The 22,315-nt window shown below is 49.7% G+C and overlaps 1 protein-coding gene across 2 annotated transcripts in view; it reads left to right on the top strand.

The window, feature by feature from the left end:
* APBB2 (amyloid beta precursor protein binding family B member 2) overlaps positions 1–21,100 on the top strand; it is a 375,440-nt gene extending 354,340 nt beyond the window's left edge. For both annotated transcript variants that reach the window (XM_080797039.1, XM_080797040.1), the window contains 6 exons: positions 6,051–6,165; positions 8,258–8,345; positions 9,191–9,274; positions 10,876–10,991; positions 12,630–12,809; positions 17,187–21,100. In XM_080797039.1, coding sequence (XP_080653165.1) covers positions 6,051–6,165; positions 8,258–8,345; positions 9,191–9,274; positions 10,876–10,991; positions 12,630–12,809; positions 17,187–17,354 — 751 coding nt within the window. In that variant the 3' untranslated portion in view covers positions 17,355–21,100. The remainder of the gene's footprint in view (positions 1–6,050; positions 6,166–8,257; positions 8,346–9,190; positions 9,275–10,875; positions 10,992–12,629; positions 12,810–17,186) is intronic.
* Positions 21,101–22,315: the final 1,215 nt, after the last annotated feature.

Below are 22,315 nucleotides of genomic sequence, written 5' to 3'. Positions count from 1 at the left end.
CATCAAACAGCATGGATTTGACGTGAGCAAACACGGCTGATGTGGAAGACATTGTCTTTTTGTGGTGCCTGGGTAAGGAGCGCTAGCAGAGGAGATGTGGTGAGAGTCTGGATGGAAGGGAATCTCCTAGAAAAGAGGGGATGGAGCTCCTCCCAGGCAGGCCCATGCTGTCCTGCAGCTGACAGCATCTGCTCCTTCTGGGCTGCTTCAGAAGGCAGAGCTCGATTCCACGAGCCAAAGTTGCAGGGAGGCGAGCTTCAGTTCCTCATTCAGAAAGAATATATATATATATTTTGGCTCGCCAGGAGCATTCCTGCGGTGGAACAGGCTGATTCGTTAAGTAAATAAGATTTCACGTCACTGAAATATTCTAGGTATCACCTCTCTGGGCTCCTGTAGACAGGGCTTTGAAAAGTTCGCCTGGCTAACCCCACTAGGAGGCCTGTAGGTGCCACATAAGCTCCTTACCAGGAGAGAGAAACAAAAGCAGATTCCATTTATGTAAGGGGGTTACAGGGGAGAGATCTAGGGAAAGGGTGAATAGTTCTGTCTTGGCTCTTTTTTAATAGAATCCATTTGAATAAAGAATCGTTTCTTCATTCATTCCCTCAAAATGAATTAAGCCCCTGCAGGGCGGTTAAAATGCTGTTCAACCGAGAACAATGAAAGCATTCTTTTGTCCTTTCTCCTTGCCATTAAGAAATTTGAGGCTGTCATGTAAGATGTCTTAGCACTGACATTTTTCCCTGACAGAACTGGAGGCTGGTCCTCTGGGGGAGTAATTACCAGGGAGAACAGCAAAAGGATAGGAACAGAGAGAGTGGGAAACCCAAGGGCTCAGTAAATGAATGGTGAAAGGTAGTTGATTCCTGGTGCGCATTTCTGTGAGAGTTTAAGGAAGGGGCACGGATCGGTGCAGCTAGAAACCTGCCGCATCCTGGTTTTTAAAGGAAATACGGTGATTTGCATGACTGCAAGAAATAGTGGGGCACAGCTCCGTGTGGGGGTTCCAGAGGGGACTGGACCAGAGCCTCTTTTAGCACGTGGTTCCTCATCCGGCGTTGTAAAGGGAGCAAGCCAGAGCAAGGGACAAACGTGGTTCTTGCTGCTGAGTGCCAGACAGAATGTCTCAGACAGACATCTAGAAGAATTTGTTGGAAAAAATAAGAGCTGTGTTCTGACTGGACCTCAGAGATCACTGGGGCCCACTCTGTGGATTTAAAGGAGCAAACTGAGGCCCGGGAGGATGCTGTCCATTGGGATGCCTGGTCAGCCAGAGGGGGTGCATAGAAGCCCATGTGAGCCCATCCCTGCTGAGCTGTGGGAGGCAGGCGGCTGCAGCCCCAGGGCTCCTGGCGGCACCGGGGAAAGGAGTAGCGGGCGGGAGAGCCAGGATGGGCTCTGTAGGCGAAGGTTCCTTAAATGCCCCAGCAGCAGGCTGACCCTCTCCCTCATACAGTTTCAGAGCCCCCGTGGGCCCCACCTGGCTGAGGACACCCGTGGCATCTGGTGTTTTCCTCCCAAATTCACATGTGTGGCCCTAAGCTGGTCGCAGGCTTTTAGGTTTGCAGTCGGTCGGGAACACCGTAGCTGTGGAGGTTTCTCATCCCCCTCAGAGTACACGAAGATCTCTAGAAAAGGTCAGATTGCGCTTACACGTGAGCCCGAGGTCTTTCACAATCCTGACACTGATTGGAAAAAGTCTCTCTGAAAGGCTGCATTGGGCCACGTCTTGATCATTGTTGAAACTGGATGATGGGACATGGGGACTGTCCTCTCTACTTCTGTGTGTGTTTGAAAGGTCCTAGAATGAGAAGTTTAAGGGGGGAAGAATGGCAGATGAACTGTGTTCTTTTACCTCCTGCCCTTCTCATCTCCTAAAGCTCGGACCCAGGCTCCCTCCTCCAGGGAAGAGGCCCAGGAGGCCCGGTCACCACAGACCTCTCTCCCCTCCTGTGGCTCAGACCAAATGGCCAGCCTCCGTACCCCTGGGGACTTTTCCTGAAACCCTCTTTTTCTGATGCCTTTGGCACCAGCCTGTCCCCAATGCTCTTTCTCTACCCTTTCATTGGGCCCTCTGCCCCAGCGAGGCCTTTAGATGCCTTTCTTTTCCAGTCTAGGCCTCATTTTGTCTTTTCTCATTCTCTGCACTCATCTGCTGCCCTGACTTCAGCTGCCCCTCAGGCCCATGTCTCCAGCCCAGACCGCAGGCCCAAGCCCCCAGACTGAGTGTCCACCTGCTTGGTGGGCCCCGCCACCTGGTGGCCCTCAGGTACCTCTGACTTACTGTCCTACCTGCTGCTCGTGAGCTTCCTCACCAAATCCTCCCCCGCTCCTGGCCCCGTTGCAAGAGCGCTTAGTTGGCCCAGCAGGGACCCGAGAGTTATTCTGGGTTCTCCTCCTCATCTGCCACAGCCATCCTTCCAGGGCCTCCTGTCCCTCTGTCCCCTCTACCCTGTTCTCACAGATGCTGACTTAGCCTGCTTCGTGCTCATCCTCTCACCTGGACACGGAGCAGCAGCCCTCGGTGGGCCTCTCCCTTGAACGACGTTATCCCACCCAAAGAAACCTTTTAAAACACATATTGTATGGGGTCACATGCCATATGACAAGGCTCGGAGGGCCAGGCTGCTGGCAGGTCGCAGGTCCACCCTCCCCGTGGTCCCGCCTTGCCCCCCACCACAGCGCCTAGGAGTCTGCAAGGGACCAGTATTTCTTCCAGACACTCTGTGGACTGACTGACCTCCGTGCTTTTACTCATGCTCCCTGAACCTTCTGTGAACCATCCATGCCCTCCTCACCCTGGTCCGGTCCTTATGATACTTAAAGATGCCCCTCAAATCCCACTGGATGCCTGTGTCCTTAGACAGCAGACTTCCCAGGCTGAACCTTGTCTGTGTTTGCCAGGCACATAATAGTGGCTCAGAAGGCATTTGTGGAAGGGAAGGGAAAGGAAGGGAGTATTCTTTTAAAACATAAGTTTTAAATCATATTCTAATGTAGTGAGAATGTAAAGCCCACTGGCAACTCTCTTAGTCCTTTAACAAATTATGACAAACGGTGGCTCAAAGCAAACACAGATTTATTCCCCTACAGTTTTGGAGGTCAGAAACCTAACGTGAGCGTTCCAGGTGTAATCACAGCATCAGCTGGGCTAACGGCTCCCTGAGAAAATCCATTTCCTGGCCTTTTCCCGCTTTTAGAGGCTGCCTGCTTTCCTCGGCTGGTGGCCCCAGCTCCCATTTTGTCCCTGAGATGCCAAGTCCTTCTTCCCTTGCACTTGTGTTAGGCCCAACCGGAGAATTCAGGGGAACAGCCCCCATCTCAAGACCTTTCCTGTAACCCCCTTTTGCCATGCGAGGTAACCCAGTCAGAGATTCTGGGAATTAGGCTGTGAACTTCTGAGAAGGGTCCTTATTCTGTCGGCGAGAGCAGCTTTCTTCAGAAATGAGGGGTCGAGCTTTTGAAACCCCCAGTTAAGCGATGTTTGGGTTTCATTCTGAGTAAGGATGAAATCAGATCAGCCATGCATTTCACTGCACACAAAGGAAGTTGTTCAAGTTGCCTCCACCCCAGGTCTGAGAGAGGACTCACTGCCTCTTCAGATCTGCGGGTGTGGGGCCTGTGGGTGCTGAGCATGGCTCCGGCGGCTCTCGGTGGAAGCCTGTAGGAGAGACGGGCCAATCTCTTGACCTCCACAGGGAGGTGAGAACTCCTGCTTTTTCCTGGGAAGCCCATGAAAGCCCCGGAGGGCTAGTCGCGGGACTCACGCTGTCAGGAGCTGACAGATTCCTACCTCCCTGATATGAGCCTGGGACCCAGGCGGGGACAGGAAAAGACAAAGCTGTAAAAAAGAATTGTCAGAATCCTCCAGACAAAGCCTGCGGCCCCTGAGCTGCTCCTTTGGGAAGATGTGGGTTCCAGATGGTTGCCTTAGGCATTCATTGCTTTCCCTGGAGCCAGAAGAAAATGAAGATTAATAATAATAATAATTTTTTTTTAATTTACTCCTCGGGGCAGCATATGGAAGAACAGAGGGCACAGAGCCGCAGTTTGCTAGGATGACCCGTGGCTTCTAGATCAGGGCTGGTTCCATCCCCCAGATGGTAACCTTGCAGTCCTGCCCTTGCAGGCCGGCCGGTGGTCCCAAGGAGCAGGCTGGGCCTCGGAAGCCTACCTCACCAAATGTCAGAGCCGGACAGGAACATTGGAAATCCTGTTTCTCAACTCTCTCACTTGAAGATGAGGTTAGACTCCATTGCCCAAAGTTGTGTAGCTCAGTGGACTCAGGAATGAGACTAGAACTGGGGTTGCCCAAATCCCAAATCATTGCTCTCTGGCTATTCCTGCCTCTCTCTCAGAGAGCACAGACACGTTGAGATCCGTGCAATAAGTACGAAAAGGAGGATGCGACAAGCTCTTACTTACCCTTTTGCTACAGAATTTAAATGCTGTAAGCGTTTAGACACAAGCAAGGTCCTGGGGCCCAGAGGGCCAATCAGGCTTGTGAGCTGGATGTACCGACCAGAGTGGATGGAGCGGTGTCCCCTAAACAGTACAGGGAGGCCAGAGGTCGCCAAGCAAGAGATGATGAGTGGAGACCTGCCTTTTCTGGAACAAAGGGGAGAGCTCTGTGGTTGGACGAAGGGTGCTGGAAGAGTAGGTGGGACAGATTCTGGAACTCTAGAAATCCAGACAGGTTTTGGGCTTTGTGTGGGTGATCATGGACCCAAAGAGATTCAGCCTCAGGGACATGGCAGAAGAGCAGCGAATTTTGAAGGAAGACAGTTCTGTGTGGTGAGACACTGCATATGTTCTTTTAAGATCCATCCACAAAAGAGGAACCCAGAGAGTTGGGGGCCAGAAACAGGGCTCCCCCTGAGCGTAGTCTCTAGAAGGGAGGGCTTCCCTTACTGCTTTTTTAGATAATACGTTGTCTTGATGGTGGTTGAGACTAGACTGGGAAGGCCTCAGGGACACACTGTAGAGCAAGACTGCGCTCACTCCTGAGTCTGGGCCAACTCCTTGCCCAGACCCAACCCCTGGTCCTGAAGTCTGTTCACACCTCTGACCAAGGGCCAGCTTACCCGTCGGAAATTGGGATGCAGCCCCTATTCCTAAGGGAGGAAGGAGCACTCGGTTAGTACCTATGTGGCCAGGCCTGGACTGGGTACGGGGGGGTAACTCAGGCACAGCTCATCTGCACAGAGCTTCAGGGTGTTGTGGGGAATACAAACCCATGAACATACATGGACATGTCCGGTCATAAGGGCCGTGTGTCTGGGTTGCCATGGCAGCGCTGGGGAGGCTACCCGCCCGGCCCTGAGTCCCACACGGTGACAGCGGCACAGAGAGTGTGAGCACGCGGTGGGAGAACACCTGAGAGGAGGTAGTGCTGGCAAGGGAGGACAGGTTCGGGATTTTTCAGGATGTCGAACAGGCCACACATGGGGAGTTCGGGGGAGACAGGAATCCTCCGGGGTCTAGCCCAGAGGACACCGACTGTGATAGCAGATGAGGAGGGAGAAGGCTGGGGGAGCATGTATTGAAGCAGGTGTGGACAGGCCGAGGCTCAGTGCCCTGACCTGCTGCCGGGCTCAGAGAGCCTCACCACGCGTGATACAGGGCAGGCTGACCTCCAGCGGAGATCCCTGTGCCTTCCCAAAGCAGCCAGGGACAGAGCCTCTCGTCTGCCCCCACTGCACCAGCACATTCATCGTTATTCTCTTCTGTAATCATAGTATTTGTTGTCACTGTAGATAGAAGGCTCGTAAGAAATTTGGCTTTTGTTCAGGGCGGTAGGAGATTACAGGAGCTCAGGACCCTGACTTTGGGAAACACTGTAGTTCTTTTACTTAGCAACGAATTCTTAAGTCCATGGAATTGCTCTGTTTTAGGTAGCTGTTGAAGTTTGGGTTTTGTTTTTACCCATTGCTACATCCTCTGCTCCCCACTGACCTGCTGGCTGCTCGCTCAGCTAACGCTCGTAACCAGACCGTGCGCTCTCAGAGGTTCCTTTTCTAATGCGCTGATAAATGTTGTTTGCACAGAGATTTTGCTTACGTAGCAAGAGACAAAGATACAAGAATTTTGAAATGTCATGTATTTCGATGTGACACACCAGCAAAAGCCATCGCCACGAGTCTCCACGAAATCTGTTCCAAGGTAAGGTGGGTCCGGACGCAGTGGTGCATCCCTCTGTCTTTTCTCACCACCTGAGCAGGGATGGGGGTGTGGTCAGGGTTTCCCGCTGGTGACATCCGCTGCTTTAGCCAGAGCCTCAGAGTGAGGACAGGCCACTGGGCCTCGCTGGACCAGCCCCTCCACCCCTGCTTCCCTCCAGCAGAGCAGTCCTGATAGAAACATCCTCATCCTCTGTCTGGGACCTCTGTTGACCCCCATCAACAGGGTCTTGTACCTCTCTGGAGACTGTTCTATTATAGAGCAGCTCTGGCTGTTAAAGGTTCTTGATTACATGGACCTGAAATCAGCCTCTCTGGAAGCCCCACATGGTTACTTGAGATATGTGATCTAGAGCAACAGAGAGGGATTCCTCCATTCTGTCCCTCTGCCTGGGCAGCCCTTTACTGTCTGAAGATGTGTGAAGCTGGTGACCGCATCTGTACATTTGGGGATGCTGGACAAGTATCTGTCCGGTCTTCCTTCTCCTGTCTTCCTCCTCCCTCCAGAATCCCCACCCCCATCTCTTTTGGGTCCCAGCGTTACCAGGCTCCTACCCCCTCTTCTTCTGCATACTCTTGCTGGTTCCCCCTAAAGGAACACAGTGGTCCAAGGGCGAGCCAGTGGAGAAGAGAGCACAGGCCACTCTGTCCCTTGACCTCCAGGGAGTACAGTACGGGGATGACAGATGTTTTTAGCTACCATATCACCTGCCGGCTTGTGTTCCGATCGCGGGTGGCCGGCTCCCCAGGGCGCAGTTCCCGGTGCCCTGTAGCCAGGCCTTCCCACCCCGCAGACTGAATCTAAACACGGGACTTGGCCATCACCTTTCTGGTTGGAGGCAGCTGTCAAGCCCAGCCTCATTGCCATGTTGCCTCGGCTAGCCGTGCCCAGGCTGCAGCCTGGTGTCTGAGCAGCAGAGGCAAAGCAGGTGCCAGCCACGTGTCCTCAGGGAGGGGCAGGAGCGGGGACGGGGATGGGTCCCCTGCTCTGGGCCCAGCTATCACCTTCCTCCCCAGCCCTGCGTCGACCTGCCTGGGCACGGCCTGCGACTTCACAGCACTCCCTCCTTGTCCTTGCCTTCATTCAGTCAGGCGGAACACCTTTAAGTTCTAAGAACACAGCAGGGACTAAAACAGAAAGAAACAAAATCTTTGTCTTTGTGGAGCCTGTGTTCCCATGTCAACCCCCAGAACATGGCCTAGCACAGAGGAAGCGCTCCGTGAAATGTCCTGCTGTTATTGGCAGCAGCCGCCTGGCCCGCCGTCCCAGGCACGTGGGAGAGGGCTGGCGGGGAGCACTGAGGTGGGGGAAGCGACTTCCGTCCCACCTGGAACGCAGAGCAGGGCCTGGGAATGAAGATGTGAGTGACTCCTGGGGTCCCTGAAGGGTGGGGTTCTGTCAGTCCCCAAACCAACAGCGCTGTGTGAACAGGAGTGAAAAATGACGCTCGTGCCCCTCGCAGCAGACCACCAATTCAGTAGGCCTCTGACAGATTTAGAAGAACAGTCCCCATAGCAGTGCGTATTTCCAAGCACTGACACTGAATCCTCAGAACGGTCGTAACGTCATTGGGGATGTAAATACTAGGATTCCCATGTGTAAAGAGGAAATGAGACACAAGAGGTCAGGTGACTTGCCCAAGGTCATACAGCTAGTAAGTAGTGAAGGTGGGATTTGAACCCACAAACACTCTCCCCAAAGCACTGAAAAGAGTGCTCAGAGGTCAGTCTTCAGGAACAATGGGAGAAGTCCGTTACTGTGGGTCCCACTGGCCACCGTGGGCCAGCAGAGGCTATCTGGGCTGTTTCACTAGAGGCAGGAGCCTGGTGAATGGAGGAGTCATTTCCAAGCAATCGGGAGACTGCCGCTTGGAGGGATAGTCCTTTACCCGTTACCCCAGGGGAGAATGAGCACCTTCTCAGAGCAGCTGAGTGATACAGGGGTGGGAAGTCAGGCCGTGGACCTAAGCCTGTTTGACTTGGAGGTCAAGTCAGCTCAGACCCTTGACTGGCAGGAACAGCTGAAGACACGGGGTCTGTAGCCACGGACCACGGGCATGTTTTCCCTTCTTCAGATTATGGCCGAACGGAAGAATGCCAAAGCCCTGGCCTGCAGTTCCTTACAGGACAGAGCCAATGTGAACCTTGACGTGCCCTTGCAAGGTAGGTCAGCGGCGGCCGCTCTCCTCAGGCTGGCACTGTCCATCCCAGCCAGAGCCGAGGCCCTTCCCTGGCTCTTGAGAAACCATGTTCCAGCCCACAGATGCTGGCCGAGCAAGCGCCAGGGGTCCTCCTGGGCATGGAGTTAATTTTGTGTTGGTTGGGATGAGGCACAAAAGGCCAGGATGAGTTCTGTTATGGAACAAGATGAAAGAATATTACCTTTCGTGGTTTCTAACTCAGATACAGCCAGGGTAAAGCCAGCTAGTTTAAAAATAGGTGGGTCGATGTGAAAAAAAAAAAAAGTTTTTCTAAGTATAAAGATGAATTTTTTTTTAAGATTTTATTTATTTGACAGAAATCACAAGTAGGCAGAGAGGCAGGCAGAGAGACTTATTGTGGTGATTATTTTTGCAGTAGAAACAAAGACTAAGTCACCAGGTTGTACACCTGAAACTGACATAATGCTCCATGTCAGTTACAGCTCAGTAAAATAGAAATGTAGCTATTTCAGGAGATTCTGTTTAGTTACTTTTGCTGTCTCCATGCCCTGTGTGATTCAGTCTTCTCCCAGCAGCAGGCGCCTCACAGATAGGCCATCGGAAGCCGTTCCTTAACATATGTGAGACAGACAGCGGCAGCTTTCACTGCTTCCATGCCCAGAAATGAGAGTGGTGTGGGATTTTGGTTGGCGGAGGCCTAGTGTCTGCTGGGATAGGGGCTCTCCTCCCAGAACGGGAGCTGCGCCTTCCTCTGGAAACGCGGCATCGCAGACCGGATGCAGAACGGTGGCTGTGTTTTTGTGTGTCTGGAACTACTGAAAGGTCTCTTGCTTTTGTTCCCTGTAGTAGATTTCCCAACACCAAAGACTGAGCTGGTGCAGAAGTTCCACGTGCAGTACTTGGGCATGTTACCCGTAGACAAGCCAGTTGGTACGTGCGGCACTGCGTCCTTTCCCTGTGCGAGTGTTTGGGAGCCTGTGGGAGGAGACCCCTGCCCTGTCACCAGCCACAGCACACAAACGGTCCTGATCAAAAGAGCCACAGGGAACGTGCTTGGTCGCATGGTCCCCAGAGTAGAGGGACGGGAACAGGGCAGACACATTGCTGTCATTCACGCAGTGGCCCGGAGACGTGTGATCCAGGGCTCCAGAGGGTTCTGCCCTTCTCAGAGGGAGCGTCCGTCTCCAGAGCCGGGGAACCTGCTCTAGTCCTTTGTTGACTGTAGGGAGAAGGGGCTGAGGGAACCCTCCTCTTTCTCCTTTCCAGGTGTGACCCCAAAGCAGCACACCCCACAGTCAGCTCCCATCCCCAGGACAGAACTTAGCCTCTTGGCCACACCGAGCTGACAGCAGGCTGGGAGACAGAGCCTTTCCCTGGGTAGAAAAGGCTGAGGAGAGGTCAGAACCCTCATGTCCTGCTTGGGAAAATGGTGCAGCCGCTTTGGAAAAAAGTCTGGCAGCTCCTCTGAAGGTCAAACACAGAGTCACCTCCAGACCCAGCAGTTCTGCCCCTGGGCGTGTACCCAAGCGAAATGGAAACATCTGTCCCCACAAACATTCACAGCCCCATTATTCACCATAGTCAGAAAGTGGAAACAAAAATCCGTCAACTGATGAATGGATTAGTAAAATGTGATACTATCAACAAAATAAAAAATAAAACTGATGCCGCCAGACCACATACTTAAATTTGGTGGTAAAGAGGCATCACAAACTGACACAGGCGGCAGCGTGGACCGGCCCAGAGGATGGGAGCCACGTACTGTGGGACTCCCTGTGTACCATATGTCCAGAAGAGACAACGCTCTGGAGAGAGAAATGAAATCAGTCATTGCCTAGGGCCAGGGGGCTGGGAAGAACCAGATGGAGACCCCCAGAGTGTACAGGGCTTCTCTCTGGGGTGACGAAAATGTTCTAAAATTGGTTGTGGTGGTGGTTGCCCCATTCTGTGTGTAAACTACAAACTCTTGCATGGTTCACTTGAGATGGGTAAATTGTGACTGCACCTCAGCCGGGTCACGGTTCCCCCCACCCACTGCCACGGAAACCAGCTGGGCCGGCACGCGGCCATGGGACCACCTTGCAATGCCTCGTCTGAGTGCCTCGTGTAAGTAGCACAGTAAGGTGGGGTGAGAGTGGGGTCTTCTGGCAAGTGCAGCTTCTGTTCCTTCCCCAGGGCCCCTTGGTTAAGAAAAGGCCGTGTTTGCTTATGTACTATCTGCATATTGGAGGCTAGGGACTTTTTGGAAAGTAAGTCGTACCATGGTCTGGTGAGACAGGACATCACCCACTCCATCTCTCTGGGGGTGCTCATGACCGTTCTTTTGTTGAAGAAGCTGGCATTTTGTTTTTCCTTTCAAGCAATGAAATGCTCAAACAAAATGTGTTTTGGGGCTACAAAAACAAAACAAAACAAAAACAAAAACCAGCAACTGATCAGTTTGGCTGTGGCTGCTACTGGGTGATTTGGGCCCGCGCTGGACGGTGATAAGTGGCTTTAGGACCTTGTTCAGCGATCTCTTCCATCCACAGGAATGGATACCCTGAACAATGCCATAGAAAATCTTATGACCTCATCCAACAAGGAAGATTGGCCGTCAGTGAACATGAATGTGGCCGATGCTACCGTGACCGTCATCAGTGAAAAGGTGAGCAGGACCGGACATGCGTTATGGTGAAACTTTGGATGTGGTAATCTTCCATGAAACGTGGACACGCAGCCAAGGCTTCACCTCTAGAGGGTGGGGTTCGGGGGAGGGGCGTGGTTATGGTGAGTTGTGATTAAAGTTGCCTGCATTAAAAAAAAAAACAACCTTTTTTTTCTGTCCTTTATGCCTGGATCTCTGCATCACTTTGCTTTTCTTTGAACTAAGGAGCTTCTGTTCTGGTGCTCCCAATTCTTTCTTCCTCTTGTGCCCCAGAGAATGAACTCATTTGCTAGAGGTACCGGTATGAGGCCGGCAGTCACTCCTTATGGGGTTTGGTTTTCTGACTACTCTCCAGGCTTCAGTGTGGTCCGGGCTGTTTGTCTAGAGTTGGGCCACAGGCGCTGCTTCAGTCGTGGAAGGTGCTGCGGTGGGTTCTGTCTGTAGGAGCAGGGGCCGATGGTCATCGAGAGAGGCTGGCATTCGCCTCAGACCGAATTATCCCAGTTTTATGGTTGAGGAAACTGAGGCACAGGAGAGTGAATAAACGCCTGTGGCCACAACAGCTGGACGCGGCAAGCTCAGGATTCAGTCCAGCGGTTGGCTGCAGACTGTCAGCCACTTTTCAGTTCTGCCTCTGTCACCTGTCATGGAGAGACCCCGTGAGCAGGTGTCGGCCTGCTCTTGATTCTGTCCGCTGGGAGCTCACCTTTGAGCCCAGTCCACCATCTCCGAAGGAGTCAGGAGTCAGGTGCTCACTGCCTGCCTCTCCAGCCTGCCAGGCTGGATGGTCTTCAGTCTTTAAACTTGTCAGCCCCTTGGCTCTCTCAGCATCTGCAGGCGCGGCCCCTCTGTGCCCTGCCCCTTCGCCCAGCCGGCGGGTACCGGATCTCAGCCCAAACATCCTTTCTCCCTAGAAAATGTCATGGTGCCTCAGGCTCCTTTCACAGGCCTGGGAAAGGATTCCTTAGCACCTGAGTGAATAGTTAGTAAGTCAAGATGTTAATGATCCAAAAGTCAACATTCTGGATGTGTTTACTAATTCAGAAATTGCATATGGTCGCTGCAGAGGGTGTGGTGTTCGCAAGAATAAATTCCTAGCATTTCTTTACCCTGCATCATATGGACACCATATGGACACCAGTTTGGGGAGGGAAAAAGTGATCTGGCAGCTTTTCTACACGGTTTCAGATAGAAATATGATTCAGTGTACTAGTTAGCACGGCAAGGAGAACCAGATAGAAAGAGATCCTGTGGCTCCTTTTCTCTTGGTGCTCTGAGTTTTCCAGCGGGTTCTTCTGGCCAGACAGGCTTTGAGCCTCCGGGTGCCTTGTGCAAGCAAAGCCTAAGAAGTTTACGTGACCCCGCTCCTGCCCACCGTGAACACACGGGCTTGGGGTGTGGTAGCCAGACAAGAGGACACGCGCTCGCAGGGATGGCCTCTCCAGACATGTTGAGAAGCTGACCTTTCTAGGAAAATATGTCCTTTCTAAATCCAGGCGAGCTCTCTGTTCTTAACCCAGCGTCTCTCTGCAGCCGCTCTGGGCTTGAGTCTGCGGCTCAAGCCACGAACCGGTTCCGGGCTCTGCCGGCCTCCACCGGCCTCCCGGAGAGCGGGCTGCTGAGCAGTGTATCTTGCAGAGTGAAGAGGACGTCCTGGTGGAATGCCGTGTGCGATTCCTGTCCTTCATGGGCGTCGGGAAGGACGTGCATACGTTTGCCTTCATCATGGACACCGGGAACCAGCGCTTTGAGTGCCACGTGTTCTGGTGCGAGCCGAACGCGGGAAACGTGTCAGAGGCGGTGCAGGCCGCCTGCATGGTGAGTGGTCCCCGCGGGGGGCTGCCGTGCCTCCGCACCCCTGCCTGCAGGGCAGAGCTCCTTCCCTACGGGAAGGTCTGGCTTCTCTCTCAAGGGACGCTCTGCTGGGTCCCGCCGTCAGTCCGGCGGATGCTGTCTGTCCTCATGAGCTGTTTGCAGTCTCAGCGGCCGAGGGCACCCATAGCAAGCCGGGCTGCACGGAGCCACGTTCTGTAGGGACTCCGGAACCCCTGAGAGTGGGGCTCATCAAATCTACAGATTGAGGATTCTTTTTTTTTTTTTTTTAAAGAGTTTATTTATTTATTTGAGAAGTGAGAGAGTGAGCGAGAGAGAGAGCACAAGCCAAGGTCAGAGGGAGAGGGAGAAGCAGACTCCCAGCTGGAGCAGAGAGCCCAATGCGGGGCTCAAGCCCAGGACACAGGGATCATGACCTGAGTGATGGCAGGTCCTTAACTGACTGAGCCCCCCAGGTGCCCCAGATTGAGCATCTTAATTCTTGATCCCTGATTAATTTCTGTGTATGGTCAGGAAATGTGGGGCGTGTAGGAGTTGGTGCTGTTGAGAACAAACTTAGTACTTAAAAAATCCAGTGGGTTGAATGATTTTTATTTCAGATCGTTGGTTTCAGCACGTTGGTCTTAATTTGTATCCGTGAACTCAGTCCTTACAATGACTGTTTGTAGGGGAATTGTTAGTTCCATTTTATTTATAAGATAAAGGCTCAGAGAAAAGAATGGGCCTCAGGACACGGAGGCCATCAGCAACGAGGCCTGCATTCAACCCCGAGTGTTTCAGGTGACACAGTCGTACTCTTGGTACCACGTGTAGGATCTCAAACAAACAAAAATACCTCATCCTTCATTCTGCAAATATCCTTTGAGCACCTGTGATGCCAGGCACTGAAGAAGTTCTAGAAAAATTGAGGAAACATTATGAATGTAGGCATCAAGACCTGGGGCGGATGGTCATACCTAGCAGCAGCGGGTTGGGGAGCTGGACCCGAGTACGGGAGGCGAGGTTCCCATCGTGAAGGGCCTGGGGAGTGAGGCCAAGGCGTTTCTCCAGCAGACATTGTTAAGTAGGACCGATGAGTTGATACTGGGTTTTAAAAGCATACTCCCCCCAAAAAAGGAAACCAAAGGAGGGGATGGGTTTGAAAGGGCAGGGCAGGCGTGGGGAGCTTGGACAGGAAGCCATCGTACCGGTCCACATGAGAGTTTCCGAGGTTCTAAACCAGGAGCGTGGCAGCAGAGGAAGCAGGAGCAGATGAGTTGGGACGTTATAGAGAATCGCCCGGCCAGGGATGAGCAATACTGAATTTAAAGCACCCATTCTGTTCGTTTAATTCAACCCACCGTTTAGGGACTAGACTGTGGGAAGTTCGAGTAGGACTAAGATGGGAGGGGGAGACCCATAAACCAAAATCCAAACTTATGTTGTCGTGTCAAAGGTGCTATAAGTAAAAGTGTAAGACCACACTGGACTGAGAAGTGGCCAGAAGGAAAAAGAGGCAGAGACCCCGAAAGCTGACCATGGTCTGACAGGGAAGCAGTAGCTCGAAGCACAACAGTAAGGGGGTCTGTTTCTCATTTTACGGATGGGGGGGTGGATTCACACATTTTTTTAGACTGAGGGAAATTAGCTAGCCAAGCTGGATTGGAATGGCGGTCATAAGGGCTCAGTTGGTTAAGCGTCACCCTTCAGTTTGTGTCATGATCCCAGGGTCCTGCGATCAGGTCCTGCATTGGTGTGGGGTGGGGAGGGGATGGGAGGTTGGGGGGGGGGGTCCCTGCTCAGCAGGGGGTCTGCTGCCTCTCCCAAATAAAATCCTTAAAAAAGAAAAAGAAATGGGGGTCATATATACAGTTGGGGCAAAGTCTTATGGTAGATTAAGAGCCTAGGGCTAGGGTTTAGCCTCCTCATTGGGTCATGGTGACTCGAGACTAGCCAGATGCTAAGAGTCCAAGAGGAATGGGTGGCGTTGAGGGAGGTTGCGAGAGTTCTCTGTTGTGTGTGTGTCGTGAACACACAGTTGCTGGGTGAAGAATGAAAGCAGAGGATGAGGTGGGCTCTAGGTGGCCAAGGTGAGGCACAAGGAAAGGGAGCCCACTGACTTTCCCCTTAAAGGACACCTGTGACTGGAGAGGGGAGGAGGGAGGAAGAGGGGGAGGAGCTGGTGCCCTGGGCTCACAAGCCGGAGTCTCTGACAGCAGACCTCTGTCAAGTGCTGTGGAGCTGGGAGGCTAAGAACTCAGACCCGCCTGCAGTGATGGCAGGGTGTGGGTGGTGGGGGTGGCAGGGGCAGAGTGGCAGAGGGGTCCAGATGAACCCCTGGAGTCAGCATGGGAGACGGAGACGGAAGGAAGACAGTAGGAAATGGAAGCATCCAGTCAAGCAAAGATGGCGGGTGGCTGTTTAGGTGTTTCCTGAAACTGAACAAGGATCATAACAGATGGTTTTAGTCATAAAATGAATGGCTTTCAGTCTTAATTATACATTTTAAATGCTGGTGACAATTAAATAATTAGCTTTATCACTGGTTACAGTTTGTTTTCGGATTCCCAGACTCATTTTCTTTCTGAGAAACCATTTTTACGTATTTGCTTACGATTTTAGTTGTGATGGGGAGACCAGCTGAAGCGGCCCAGCCGGTCCAGTTTAAGGCGCACTGAGAACATCACACCCTTCCCTACACCCTTCCCTACACACCCAGCATTTGTGACTCAGTGGCTTTCCTCCGGAGTCAGATCTGCAGGAATCTCTGCGGACTGTCGCTCATGAGTAATTCACACCCTCTGAAATGCCTGTGGTGCTGACACACGCTCTGGGCTCTCCTTAATCATTAGGCATCTTTTGCAGCTGTGTGGCATAGGCCCCGCTGAAGATACTTTGGTGAAATCTAGGAGGAGAGCGGGAGCCTTCATGAAATACGTCACGTGCGGTGTCGGCTCACGCTGGACACACCTCCCAGTAGAGTTTCCTAGTCCATGATGACCTAGGCCGTCATCCCTGTGACGGCCCCCCTGCCCGTGTGCAGATCTGTGCTTGGCAGCTGTGTGGTTTGGGTTGTGATGCAGACTAGCAAGCTAGCTCACACGGAGGAGGCTTGAGCAATCCTTTCTTGGATGATTGGATCGAAAGGGGCCAGTTTGCAGCCACTGGGCGTTGGGACTCTGAGTCCTTCCCAAAGATAGTCTGTGTCTGGGGAAGCCTTAGCCTGTTTCACACTACACTAAAGAACCTATTGATATGTAAGTAGAGTCTTTTTAAAAAATCGGCCATGGAATTAATTATTTTAAAGTGCTAGGATTAGGAAAAACCGTATTTGGTAAATTTTAATCTTCTTACCTAATTTTGAAGAATTACTTATCTTTCCATTAATATAAAAGCGGGTGGGTTGTGTTATATTTCTGAAGGAGAGAAACTGTCTGTGGTGCCAATAGTGCTAATGGACATTTTAAAATCCATTAGGATTTAGGAGCTTATGGCTGGCTTGGTCAGTGGAGCGTGCAACTCTTGAACTTGGGGTCGTGATTCTGAGCCCCGCATTGGGTATAGAGATTACTTAAAATTTTAAAATCTATTAGGATTTAGACTTGCAGATAAAATGTCTCCTGAAATCCTTACACATCATTCTTTTTTATTAAAGCAGGAAACAAGAAGGGGAGCAAACATTTATGAAGGCCTTCAGTGCGGCTAGGCCTGTTTTCAGCATTCTGCAAGGATTCCTTAATCGTTAACACCCTCTGTAAAGGTCCCAGTTTTGTGCCATCTTACGTGGAAGGAGCTAAGGCTGAGAGATGGAATAGCTTGCTGGGGTCATACCATTGAGTGCCAGAGCCTAGATTCAGACGGTGCCCTTCCTACCGTGCGGGCTCCCAGTCAGCCATGAGCACTCACCTCACGTGCAGAGTTGTACCTGTCTCCGAAAAAACTCGAACGTTGTCTCTCCCGATCATTTTCCTTTTCGTTAGCTCTTTGACTGTTACATAAACTACAGCCAGTCCGTAAAGAGAACAAGTCGAGGGTGGAGGTGGATGGCAAAAGCCACAGTGCGTTTGTTGAGCCGAATGATCTGTTTTTTTAAGTAGGCTCCAGGCCCAGCATGGAGCCCGATGCGGGGCTCAATCTCACAGCCCTGAGATCGAGACCCGAGCTGAGGTCGAGAGTCGGGTGCTTAACTGACTGAGCCACCCCCGTGCCCCAAGCCTAATGATCTTTTAAGAACACTTCAAATACCCACATTAAGAAATGAACTCTTGGGTTTATGTTTAGGGGCTGGGTCATTACATTTTGGAAGCAAGTGTATTGGTGAATTAAAAGAGAAGGGATGACACGTCATTAACAACCGTAAAATGAACTTTTGTTTTATTTCAGTTACGGTATCAGAAGTGCTTGGTAGCCAGGCCGCCTTCCCAGAAAGTTCGACCACCTCCTCCGCCAGCAGACTCAGTGACCAGAAGAGTCACAACCAATGTAAAACGGGGGGTCTTATCCCTCATTGACACTTTGAAACAGAAACGCCCTGTCACAGAGACACCATAGCTGCATATGTTAAAGGATTCTGGAATATGTACCTGAAGGTTGAATAGCTACACTAAAGAAGATGAACCGATACCTGGCCTTCCAGTCAGTTGCCGATGCTTTGTCTTCAGAGAATTTACCCTTAACCAAACAGTGTTAGACAAGCATGTTCTTTCGTCTTGCCACCATCATGTGATATGAAAAGAAGCATGACCAATTTTTTTCGCTATCAGTCAGATACATCGCGAGCAGTGGAAGGTCTTTTTCTTACTGTAAATACCGTGAACATTACTTAACTTCACAGACACAGAGAAGAATGTGGCCACACACACCCCTGGTGAGCTAATGCTGGGTCCTTGGAGTGAACGACGCCCGAGTTAGTTTCACGGTCTTCTTGACTGGATCTGTCACGAGCAGTGTTTAAGTCCTACAGCACTTTGCCCTGTTTCCGACATTGGAGTAGCCGCTGCGTACCAGATACCATTGAATTGCTGTAAAAATAGGATGATGAGTTTTTGTTCTGGTCTTTCACGAAATCGAACCTTTTGGTTGACAACATCGGCTGTTGGCATCAGTACAGAAACCAACTGGCAGCTTTCCTTGACGAGCTCTTTGACACATGAACACCATTTCATGTCTACAGCTGTTTGCGGGATGTTGGGGGAAGAGTGAAACTTCAGAATTGAAAAACAAACCAAATTGGGGAAATTAAAATCGAACAAAAAGTAGCCTTTCTTTCTAGATGGTTTTCAGACCGATTATTTAAAAAGAAAGGTGAAAGAAAATCCTAATGCATTTCGGGTGGGACATATTTCAAACTTCTGCCTTATATTGTACAATGCAGCTAGAGAATTATAGTTCACTACAGCCATTCTCTACATAAACAACAGTAAAACAAAATATTCCTCATACGCCTTTCACCCTTAGTTTGATAATTAGCCAATATGCAATTTGGAGTTGAGGAAATGTCATTTATATTTGGGATCTCCACCACCACGTTATTATGTTTGGTTGTCCTAGCGAGACTGTCTGCTAGGACTCTGTATCCTGCTCAGTCTTACCCTCATGCTTTTTGCCCAGAAAGCCGTCTGTCCATCATGTATTGTCCATGGCAACAAAGTACATTAAATTGAACCTTTCTGAATTTCTGTATTTAATATTAGAATTTGTTGAACTTTACTAAATCTATTTTTAAATTTATATTTTTTTCAAGAGTTAGAAATTTCATATCGGAGCAAAAAATACATAGCAACAATGGACTGCTTAACGAGTTTCCCAAAAATAGCATTTTCCAGCTTCTCTTTTCTCACCTATAAAGATGCACAGATTTAGACTCTTGTTGACATTGTTGTCTTAAAAGGAAGTTGCTAAGGAGACCAATCTAAATATTAGTCTTATTTACTTTTTAATGTCAAAATTAACATTTTAAAACATCCAGTTATAAAAAGTAACACTTTTGTTTATCCACCGTGATGTACTTGTTAAAACGGTTTCCACAGTCTTATCCCATTTGAGCCTTAGGAGGTAGAGAAAGGTACCAAACACATCTGAGAAATAAAAATGTATATATAAAGTATGAAGAGGCTCAGTCACATAGCCCAAGATCCCTCAGAAGTTTGTGCGAGAGCCGGGACGAGAACCCACGCTTCCCCGCTCTGTTCTAAGTCATGCTGCTTCTGCATCAGTGAGGAGAGTTCTCTCCACAGCTACTCTGGGTTTATCCAGTCCCTGTCAGGAAACCTTAGAATTCCCTGTAGAAGGAAGGGAGTACATCCGAGTTCCTCACACAGCAGTCTTAATCGTAAAACCATCATCCTCTCAGTCCGGGCCTCTCTCCCTTCAGTGTGCCTCAATCATGTTGTAGAGAACAGGATCCTACATGCCGTACAGCCTGTTCAACTTCCGAGATTTTCCTGAGGTGGTGTTACTTGTGGTAGAGATAGTCCTAACGGGTGGTACTAAGCCACTGCAGAACATGATGGCGTAGGAGGCCTCCTGCCTCTGTTTCCTCAGAATTCTGGAACTGCTCGCTAGCACTGTAGTGTTATGACAAAAAAGATGCCACCCTAGAAATGAATCCCACTTCTCACCAGCCTAATGCTATCCTATCCGAAGTAACCACTGCCATCATAAGAAATTATTGCCATAAGAAAATCCTTACTGTGCCCTTTGAAAAGCTGTTCAAAATTGAATCACGATGATCTTTCATCTCAACCTCCACAGTGAAAGGTTTTAGTGCGATAAAAATTCTGAATAAGTCACCCACTTTTATATTGGAAATCTCTACCAGAGCCCTCTGTTCATTTTTTTAAGGCATACCTTTGTTTGTCTTCAGGGTCAAGAATACTGAGCTAGCTTTAAGTAGCAGTCCGTTTGATATATGCAATCATAGGGTGCGTTAAGATGAACGATAGCCTTTACATAACTGAAAACTTTCCTGCAGATACTCGGTTCTGAAAATAGCTTTGCGTCCTAAATGCAGTTAATTTTGTGAAATTCGTTTTGTTAACCAGAGCGTTCAGACACTTTCTGCCATGGCCAAAAAGTACGTGTGACGGTGTGCGTGTATTTCTCCGTGAGAGGGCGCAGTGTCGTCCCCCCCCCCCAACCCGCCCCGACACTGTGGTGACACGGGAGTTATCTATGCATCTTCTGTCGACCTGCGACGCGGTAAACCGGCGGCCGTGTCCGCTAGGCCCCGTCCGTCTGACCATTGTTTTAACTAACCTGTTAAATACGGCTTGAAATATTTTTATTTTATTTATTCTATTTTTACTGAAATATACTGCATTATTGTGTTAATGTATTCTCTTTACCGGATACTCTCTCCCAGCGTATCCAGGCCTAAGTAATCTCAGTGAACTCTACATCGCCTCAAAGGTGGTTTTGTAATGATTTGTAGTTACATTTTTATTGGAATATGTAGAAGAAATGGCAAAAATGCTTAAAGGTCCTTTTATTTTTTAAAAGCAGCTAGATAGACGCAGACTTGCCATCTCATCTCTGTGCTCCTTGGCGGCATCAAGGGGAACAGCCGACACACCTGTGGCAAAAACTTTACTTTGCAAATCGAAAGGCACCGCTTGGTGCTTTGTTTTTATATCCTTCACAGCACATGTGATCTCACCTGGAAGACACATGTCCACAAGCCCTTTGTTTCCACCCGGATAGAAGATCACCCCTAGCTACTTAGGACCCTTGTTTTCTGTTTGTGTCTGTCTGATTGCATGAAGGGACACTAGACCCATTTCCATTCAAGTAAGTTCTTCGTGATAAACTGTTGGCACAGCTACTTTTTTAAAAATCCACTCTGATTTTATGACGGAGATTGGCAAGACAATTCTACACAAGGTCACTTACTAGAAAGCCCGAAATCTTTCCTCCTTTTCTTGTAGGACACTCTCGTTTCCTTAAGCATCGCAACACAAATTCAAGATTTCACAAACAACATGAAAAACATATCCCCAACCGATTCTAGCACAATCTGACTCGTAAAACTGTTAGCTCTGTAGTTTGCCAGGCTTCCTTAACCTAATACACAGCTGACATGTGTGTTACACAGCCAGGAAAATGCAGTTTAATTTACTTCAGCTTCAGAGAGAAGATTCCGCTCGCGGTTTATCCGTGAGAGCACTCCCTGCCATTCAAAGCGGCTTGTTTATCCCGAAAGAACGTTTGCTTTTGCTTTCTGCCCCGTTTGCTGTCGACCACTTTTACACATTTTAATGTACTATGTTGTGAGAATAAACTTAGCTGCACAAAATGTCTGACTCGTTTCTCTGACCTCTCAATCCTGTAGCCCCAGGAGTGGAAATGCAAATGTGTCTCCACGCTAGTCATTTTCTCTTCAGATGATTCTTACCTCAAATTACAAATCATTTTGGTAATGATTCTGCTCTGAAGATTGTTACTGCAGCTTGTCACCTGGTATGAACTAGAAAGCAGCTTTAAATTTTGGATAATTTATTACACTGCCCTTATCTGGCGATCAGGAAGGACAGCTGGCAACCTTAGTCACCAACTCAAGACTTGTGTAAGCAGTCCTCATATGAAGGTAGTCTGGCTTTCGTTCCTTTTAAGAACCTGACGTCAAAGAATGAGAAACAGGGGCATCTGGGTGGCTCAGTCGTTAAGTGGCTGCCTTTGGCTCAGCTCATGATTCCGGGGTTCTGGGATCCAGCCCTGCACTGGGCTCCCTTTCTCCCTCTCCCGTTCCCCCTGCTTGTGCATGCACTTGCTCACTCTAATAAAATCTTTGTTTTTTAAAAAAAAGGATGAAGAAGGGCGCCTGGGTGGCTCAGTGGGTTAAGCCGCTGCCTTCTGCTCAGGTCGTAATCCCAGGGTCCTGGGATCGAGCCCCGCATCGGGCTCTCTGCTCAGCTGGGAGCCTGCTTCCCCCTCTCTCTGCCTGCTTCTCTGCCTACCTGTGATCTCTCTCTGCCAAAAAAATAAAAACAAAAAAAAAAATCAATAAAAAAAGGATGAAGAATAAAGTTGTACAGGCACTAAATCCAAAATCAAGGTGACCAGAAAAGCCAGTTAGATCTGGGCTAGTTTAACTGTCAGACATACGAAGATAAGTGGAATTTAGAGTGTGTACCCATTTCGGAGGTTCATCTTGCATCACTGCCCCCCCCCACTGCCCCGTCCCAGTTTCTTCTTACTCCATCAAAGGCACTCTCTCTGAAGGAACAACATTTCATTTTGATTTCGGGTATTATATTAGTGGTAAGTAATTTCAGATCAAATTTGCTATTGGAAATCTACCAGTAAGTTCATTATTTTAGATTTTTGCAGCACCTTAAGAAGTTCAAGAATGGGAAATGTGAATGTAATCAGTACTCTCCTTGCATGTTTGTCCAAAGTCTTTTTCCTTTTTTTACTCTACAAAAGTACTTAATTGATCACGTCCTTCTTAGAAGACCCTCGAAGAACACTACAGGCTTAATGAATCTTTCAAAATCTCCATATATTTTTAAAGA

Source organism: Martes martes, assembly GCF_963455335.1.
Source record: "Martes martes genome assembly, chromosome: 2".
Taxonomy (NCBI): domain Eukaryota; kingdom Metazoa; phylum Chordata; class Mammalia; order Carnivora; family Mustelidae; genus Martes; species Martes martes.
The sequence above is the reverse complement of the archived record's forward strand: the minus strand, read 5'-3'. Positions and strand labels throughout refer to the sequence as shown.